General features: G+C 47.6%; 1 protein-coding gene across 1 annotated transcript; it reads right to left on the bottom strand.

Annotated features, from left to right (window-relative positions):
• Positions 1–110: 110 nt before the first annotated feature.
• On the bottom strand, positions 111–6482 carry GNG10 (G protein subunit gamma 10). Its single transcript, XM_049796160.1, has 3 exons — positions 6301–6482; positions 2650–2781; positions 111–912 (listed from the first exon to the last, which is right to left on the bottom strand). Exons 1-2 carry the CDS (start codon positions 6379–6381, stop codon positions 2656–2658), a joined length of 207 nt encoding a protein of 68 aa, XP_049652117.1. The 5' UTR covers positions 6382–6482; the 3' UTR covers positions 111–912; positions 2650–2655.
• Between the last annotated feature and the right edge of the window lie 2146 nt (positions 6483–8628).

Consider the following 8628-nt stretch of genomic DNA (forward strand, 5'->3'; position numbering starts at 1 on the left):
TTCCCAAAAAGACAAATGGCTTGAGGCCTCCCCTCCCACTGCAAGATCAAAGTATCTTCTTCATCACAATATCAGCTTTTCATTACAATCAAACAATCAGTTCAAAGCTAGTAGGGAAAGGAATTTTATTTCAAAACTTCCAAAAGATGAATACAAATAATAGAAAGTAGACAAAATTAAAAAACTGTTAAAAAAGTTAGTTGTCCTTGTACAAGTGCTTTATAAAAAACTGAAGGCAAATGACCAAGCACATTTTAGTAAGTTTTGTGTATTACAAACCTTGACAATTATGCATGCAACTATCTTTTGGTGTCCATGGATTTTAGTGTCTGTTTGGTCACATTTTAAACACATCAAGGAAATTCTACCATGGCAGTACCTTTACAAATACAAATTAGGGGAAGTATTACAGATTAGAAGTTTTGCAAGAAACACGTCTTAGGAATCAAGCCTGTGCTACACATCGTGTCCAGCAGTTTCTAATATGTATCATTTATGGAGTTAGATACACTTGAAAAATACCGTACTTGGTTCCAGGTACTTCAGTATAACTGTATTTAGTTTTATACTTTGCTATCATTCTGGTATAACAGTTTACCAAAATAGGTGTATATGATTTCGTAAAAAATTCATGTTTTTCTTTTCTAAAATGTAAACTTCTCAGGTGATACATGTATAGTTAGCATAGTGTAGTAACAATGGTGACTATTATGAAAAGAATAAGGGTTACATTAAAAAACTTTAAGAACATTAGCAAAAGAGAGTGAAATACGGATACACGAGAACAAACAGATAAATATTTAGGACATTGTTTTAGCCACACAAAAGTTAGGGCACAGAGAGACTTCTTTTGTGAAGGAAAGGCAGTTGTAATTCATGTCATGCTTGAAGGCAACTCTCCAGTGACCTTCCCTGTAAGAGGAAAAAAAAGGTTTATTAAATGCTGTCTTCCTAAGCTGATACATTTCTCTTACAAATTGTTACACAAAAGCTCCTTTGCACGCAGAAAAACTGAATAACCACTTTCCTTTGTTGGATGTTCGCATCCTTCAATATTATAAGAATTTTTAATTGGCTTTTTGACTTTGCTTTCATTTTCTATGATCCTAAGATAACTAAATAATAATGAACTAGATAACTGATCTATCAGCAAAAGATGACTAAATGACATCTTGGGCTGAGCTATACATTTCTAAAAGTATCATCAATTAACCATCAAACTTGTTGGAGAAAGTATTATGTATTCTGTCTGGATGATGTAGTCATACTTGAATCCTAGAAATACATACATACATACACACACAGAGACACAAGAAAGAAAAAGTAGAAAGGCTGCTTCAATAACAAAACAACATATTCAGCAGCCACTATCAATTTTGTCTTATTTGCAGGAAGAATTAAGGTTAGCACCTAAACTGAGAAAAATCTTCTGCTTGCGCTCCCCCCCCCCCCCCAAGTTTTTTGAGAAGAGCATCTCATGCTCAGTTGTTCTCTCTCTTCAAGTTCAATCCTGTTTTGTCAAACGTATGCAGCAACAATCAAACCCATGCTATTGATGAGGCACGAGCACAACTGCAAGCTTGGGAACCCTGGCAGTAGAAAGGGCAAGATTTTACAATGACTTTATGTTCTAGTCTAAATTCTGCCCTTAAAGAAAATGTTCATTTTCACTTTGATAGCACTCTCAAAGAAAGAACAGAATTCAGTGGTTGTTCCACTCTGTAATCTTTTCAGCTCTTCAGCAAGAACTATTTTTATTTTTTCTTTTAAAGAAGAGTAACCCCTTCTGAATATCCTACTTCCATGTATGTTTGTCATGCAGAAGAAATGAGATTTTCTGACAAAAGTTATGGTGTGTTCCTGCCCAAGACTGCTAGCACGCACACATGGCCTTTCTTTCTCCTGCTGCAATCACTGGTATCTGTGTGACAGATGGGAGAGACAAGAGTGGGCATCACGGAATTGGATCCCAAAGATTTGCAAAGGCTGGAAGGTCACCCACCCACCCTGCAGGTGTTAACGCAGGTACAAGCAACCCAGCGCGCTAAGGCAGACAGAGCTTAGGGAGTATCTCATTCTTTAGACCTGTGCTGAAAAACGTTACAAAGGATGTGATTACAAGTTGCCTCAGCTCCTCTCTGCTTCCACCGCTTTTGGTGCCGTACCAACATTAACACCAGAAGGAGCCTGAGGACAGACACAGCCAAACGAACTGCACTATGACATTTAAGAAAAAATGTATTTTAACAAGGTTTTTCTTAAGCTGTGAGCTAGTCATCAGAGCACACGCAGCTGCCTCCGCTTTGTCTTACTTCTTCAAGCTGCGTACATGGCTGGTTTTTATGCCTGGCTGTGTCAAACACAGCTGTGTGTCACCGACAGTTTTTGTTATTTTGGATGCTGCTAATGACCCTAGAACTGCTCAAACACAAAAAAACCAAACCAACCAACTCATAAACAAAACACCTGTAGAAAGAGCTGTAGGAAAGAGACATGCTTCAATTGCCACACCTAAAAGAAACAGAAAACAATTTGCAGAGCCAGTGGGGAAGTGGTGAACTACCAAGAACTTGACATTCAAAAAACTATCACCATCTGCCCTTCAGTTTCAAATTAGAGTTGTTGTCGTGGTATCTGTGACTTTATTACCTGATTTCAGAGCAGAGCACAGGATCGGGGTTCTCGAAAGGGATTGCTCCCCGCAGGAACCCCAACAAGCAAGGCATCTTTGCAGGCATTCTGCATACAGTACTGCTGGAGTTCTGCAGCTGCCTGAGAGACCTGTGTAAAGGAAAAAGAAAAAAAAATCCAGAGAGGAAACTAATTCATTCACAAGCATCTATTAGGCATTTCCTCTTGAAGAACCATTATCAAACAGAGCTGGAGAGCAGCCAAGTCAGCTCTTGGATTCTAAAACACCAAGTAAATCAGCACAGACGCACATTTACAAAGCTCCAATGAAACATGCATGAAACACTACGCCAGTGATGAGCCAGAGGAGCATAGAGGACTGAGGTGCAAGTGCGATGGAATTTGTCCTCATTAAACTGCGCAGGGCCGTGACCACAGTATTTTCCAACCTACTGGACTGTGTTCCGGTTTATATTTGAACTTGTCTCCTCAGATAATTTATAAAGAGGATTTTCATTTCCAAACAGAGCATGACAAGGAATGAAAGCAAAAAAGATGAGGATGAAAAGCTTTTAAGTGCAAATTACCACCTTCCCCTGGCAGTGAAGTGAGAGCTTCATATCCACACTCTGGCCCCCAGAGAGGGCGGTCCAGAGCTGCAGAACAAGCCCAGGCACCCAAAGGCAAGGCGCCTCCAGCACTGAACTCACCTGCTCTCCCTGTGGACAGCACGTCAGTCATGTGCTTGTATTTTTGCAGAAAAAACATAGGGGAATTCCCAATTTCTCAGACATGCTTTGGAAACAGCTGCAGGGAACTGTCAAAATCCATGCCATCTGCTACATTTTTTATAAAAGGAAATACTGAGCGTACTGGTGGGAATACAAGTTCCCCTCTGACCTCACCTCTGCCTTCATTACAGGACTCCTGAAATACTGATTTTAATTCCTACACAACTTCGCTGTGTTGCCAGCGGAGGGACGAGACAATACCCAGAAGGACCATTCACGCTTCCCAACCTCCTGATCGAAGGGGCCACCCAGGAGCCCTGATGGGATTTTGGTTCTGGGCCATCCCATCTAACAGCATCTGGAAGCGCATGGGAAGTCTGGCCTAGTGCATGCTTTTGTTTGCTATTTCACTGCTGTCCTGTTGACCACCTCCCAACTCTCCTCCAGGATGCTCGTCCTGGTAACTGCCCGAATCTACCTGGCAGCTGTCAGCATTTCAGGGAGTTGTTAAGAGAAGCATTTTCCCACAGGCTCCCAGGTTCTCTTGAGGGGATTTCCAGGAGAAGCATCCACAGCAAGGATCCCTGCTAGTCAGTGGGCTTTGCCACTCCTCCCTTCCTTGAGGAGAACCTTCTTCTGGAGGCTGCAAAGGTCTCCCACTCTGCCCAACTCCTTGGACCCCCTGCAGCATTAGCACCCTTGCCTTAACCACGGTGCCCGACCCCTTGCTGGTACCCGACTATGCACCACACGGCTATCAGGCAGAGGTGCCACTTGCCAACACTGATCAGGCCAAGGGTGCATGGAGCTTTTTCCTGGGAAAATGAGCAGAGAGTCACTCAGGGCACGGCTTGCCCTACGAGCATAGCACAGTTAGCAGTTCCTCGCTGTGTCTCCTGGCTCTTTGCTGCCGAACTCTGCAACACATACTGACCTACATATATCCTGGTGCTCCTGGAGAGATAAAAACCTGATTTTTGGTATCTGTGTGAGAATTATCTCTATGGCAGCAGACTGTTGTTCTAGGACAGATCTGCCTACTCTTAGGCCTACCTATGCCCCTATAACATACTTCACTCCTCGAGTTCAGACAGAAAATACAAGGGTTTCTGCCATTATTTCATCACAGGACAAACACATTCCCGGCAGCAGCTGCCTGCGTGCAAGATGTGTGTGGGTACTTCTTTCCTACTTGGTTTCCTCTTTCTGAAAATATTGTTCCTGTTTTCTTTTTCAGCTGGCAGGGTAAACAAAATCGCCACTGGAACTTTGTAGTATGGGATGTATTTTTAAAAATCCTTTCATATCCAGCTTCCGTCTGAAAACACATTGTCTATTCAAAGCGGCCAAAACAAAGTTTTCTCCTCGGTGTCTGCTAAAACTGATTCAGGTGTTTCTTCACTAGGTGAATATATTCCTCACTGGTTTTACACCACACGTCAAAAAATCCAGATGAAACTTTTTATAAGACACATTTTTAATCATGCATCATTTCACTTGTGAAAAAGACATGAACAGGTTCCTAGAACAGCAGACCTGGAAAAAGACTGCTGTGCACAATGCTGCAAGGAAGGTGAGACTGAGGTCTCACCTGGAGACCTTCCTGGAGATGAAGCAAACCCACATTAAAGATGTAGCCATGAGAAGTCTGGCTTCAGAATATGTTACCGCCACAAAGCGACCCCCAATAAACTGCAAACTGTATTTTTTATACCACCTCCACGCCCTCCCCCCAAAAAGCAGGGAGGTCGTATATGCCTCAAAATGAGCAGGAACAGAGATCCAGGCTATTGCTGGTAGTATAAAGCAACAGAAGCGTTTGGTCAAGCATTTCTGCGTTAGACAACATCCCTCTTGCCGCGAGAGCCTACACTTCTACTCTGCATCGTGCTGTTTCTCACAGATTCCCACACATCATTGCAGTGATAAGCTTACAATCACTTCTAGTGAACGAAACATCTTCCAATTCAGTATTCACTAATAAAACTTAGTAACAGTAATGAATTGATCGGGATGATGTCCAAAAGCCATAGCAGCTTCACCTTGGAATAAGCACCTCAAATTTTCAGCAGCCCAGGACAGGAAGAGTGGCAAAAGGTATCCTAAATTATTTTTAAATCGATTAGCAAAGTTCCTGCAGCTCAGTACACTGGCACTCTGTCAGACTGAGGAAGATGGTGTTTTGTGACTGGCCAGAGAAAAACGGCAAGCACACGGAGGTGGTAATTGAAGAGGAAAGCGCAGAATACAAATTAATTTGACCATCTTCACAGCCCGTGTCGTGGCTGGAAAGAGTCATTTTTGCAAAGCAGTTGTGGACACACACACACACACACCCCCACCCGCTGGGAGCCAAGGGCAGTCTTGGCCGCATCTGTATGGGTGAATTTGGGCTGCCAGAGCAAAAAAAAAAAAAAAAAACAACAAAAAAAAAAAAAACCCCGGCCAAACCCAAACCTTAGGAGATGGCAGATGACGGGGCCGCCTCACGAGCTGGTCTTTGTCTGGCAGTCCGCAGGCAGCAGGAGGTTCATGCATGCGTAGAAAATCGCCTGCCTTCCCCGAGCGTGTCCGCGGGTACAGAAATACACCGCCTCTCCCTGCAAATCCTGCCGGCGCTCAGGAGCGGGGCCGGGGGGGGGGGGGGGGGGCGGCCGGGGCTCAGCTGTGAGGAACGACTCCCGATTCTCACGCCCGCCTGCGCAGAGTTAACGGGGCGCTGCCGCCGCTTCTGCCGGGGAACGGCAGGGAACGGGAGCCGGGGGGCTCGCAGCCGTCGTCGTCGTCGTCGTCCCCCGCCCGAGGCGGAGGGGGGGGTGGGGGGGGCGGCCACAGGCGCCCCTCGCCCCCTTCTCCCCCCCCCCCCCCCCGACTCCGCTCCCAGGCAGCAGCGGCCGAAGCGCCGCCGCCCCCCCCCCCCCCTTAACCGCCGCCTCACCTTGATCCTCTCCACCGCCGCCTCCAGCTTCAGCTGCTCCACCAGCCGCTGCATGGTGCTCAGGCTGCCGCCCGACGACATGCCCGGGCCGCGGGGAGGCAGGCAGGCAGCAGGCAGGCAGCAGGCAGGCAGCAGGCAGGCAGCAGGCAGGCAGCAGGCAGGCAGGCAGCAGGCAGGCAGCAGGCAGGCAGCGCGGATCCGCTGGGCTCGGCGCGGCGCGGCAAACCCTGCCGCCGCGGAGCCGCCCCGGGGAGGGGCCGGGGCCGGTCCGCCCTCAGCCCCCGCCGCACCACCGCCCTTACAGCGGCCCCGGGGGAGGGCTCAGACGGCTTCGGGGGCAGAGAGCCTTGCTGGTTAAAATAGGACGGGGAGGGCGAGAAAAACAAACAAAAAAACAAGGAAGAAAAGGGGGGGAAGGGGAAAAAATGGAGGGGAAGAAAGCGAGAAAGAGGAAAAAAAGAAAGAAGGGGAGAAAAGGGGAGAAAGAAAAGCAGAGGGAGAGAAGTGGGGGAGACAGGGAGGGAGAAAAAGGGGAGGGGGGGGAAGGAAAAAAGGGGAGTGAAAAGAGGGGGAAAGGAAAAGAAAAAAAAAGGAAAGAGCAGAAAGGGAGTTCTAAACGTCCTGCAAAGATTTAATGAAAAGCCTGCTGTGCCCACAGGCAGCTGTTAAGCTCAAACCACCCGGCAGCTGCTGCCAGCATTGCTGCATTCCCCCCCCATCCCCGTTCATCATCATTTCACTAGTGACCATAAATAAGTCACTTCACTTTTCAGGGGGGGCTTGACTGCCATCAGAGTTTTGCTGGCCTATTAAAACGTTGGCAGGGTGAAGTTCATAGCATCAGGTGATTGCTCTCAATGTAGGGACAACCAGCCACGGATGGACATACTTGAGCCTCAATCGAAGCCTCAGCATGGTCATGAGAAGACTCTCAGTGAATCCAAAAGGCCCCGACTCTGAATACCATTTGTATATTGAGTGAAATGTACGTTTCACCTTATATACACTATGTATTTGAAAGTACATACAGGCTACAAAACAGATACAGTTCTTTGAAAAAAGTTGATAGGAGGTAAGGTGGTGTATTGGTTTTGTGTGGCAAGGTTTTGGTAGCGGGGAGGTTACAGGGGTGGCTTCTGTGAGAAGCTGCTGGAAACTTTCTCTGTGTTCGAGAGAGAGAGAGCCCATACCAGCCGGCTCTAAGACAGACCCGCTGCTGGCCAAGGCCAAGCCCATCAGCGATAGTGGTAACAACTCTGTGATAACATTTTTAAGAAGGAAAAAAAAAGTTGGGATGGAGAGAAACAGCCGCCAGAGAGAGGAGTGAGAACATGTAAGAGAAACAACCCTGCAGACGCCCAGGTCAGTGCAGAAGGAGGGGAAGGAGATGCTCCAGGCGCCGGAGCAGAGATTCCCCTGCAGCCCGTGGTGATGAAGACCCTGGTGAGGCAGGCTGTCCCCCTGCAGCCCAGGCAGGTCCACGGTGGAGCAGGTGGGTTCCCGAAGGAGACTGTGACCCCGTGGGAAGCCCACACTGGAGCAGGCTCCTGGCAGGACCTGCGGACCTGTGGAGAGAGGAGCCCACACTGGAGCAGGTTTTCTGGCAGGAGTTGTGACCCCGTGGGGGACTCACGCTGGAGCAGTGTGCTCCTGAAGGACTGCACACCGTGGAAAGGACCCATGCTGGAGCAGTTCGCGAAGAACTGCAGCCTGTGGGAATGGCCCACGTTGGAGAAGTTCGTGGAGGACTGTCTCCCGTGGGTGGGTCCCCACACTGGAACAGGGGAAGAGTGTGATGAGCCCTCCCCCTGAGGAGGTGAAGCAGCAGAAAATTAACGTGTGATGACCGTAAACCCCATCCCTGTCCCCCTGTGCCACTGGGGGGGCTTGGTGGTGAAATCCGGGAGTGAAGTTGTGCCCAGGAAGAAGGGAGGGGTGGTGGGAAGGTGCTCTGAGATTTCATTTTATTTCTCATTACCTTACTCTGGTTGATTTGTAATAAATTGAGTTAATTTTCCCAAATTGAGTCTGTTTTGCCTGAGACGGTAATTAGTGAATGATCTCTCCTGTCCTTATCTCTACCCGCAAGCTTTTTTGTTATATTTTTCTCTCCCCTGTCCAGCTGAGGATGGGGGAGTGATAGAGCAGCTTTGGCAGGGACCTGGCATTCAGCCAGGGTCAACCCATCACAGGTGGCTCTCTTTCAAGATCCTATTTACCTTGCCACACGTCTCCACACAAAGATCTCTGCTACCCAGTACCAGCAATACTTGTGCACACACACTTCTCTCTGAAGTCATCTTAATTTACACTGGCTTTACCAGGTAT

Source organism: Accipiter gentilis, chromosome Z, assembly GCF_929443795.1.
Source record: "Accipiter gentilis chromosome Z, bAccGen1.1, whole genome shotgun sequence".
NCBI classification, from domain to species: domain Eukaryota; kingdom Metazoa; phylum Chordata; class Aves; order Accipitriformes; family Accipitridae; genus Astur; species Astur gentilis.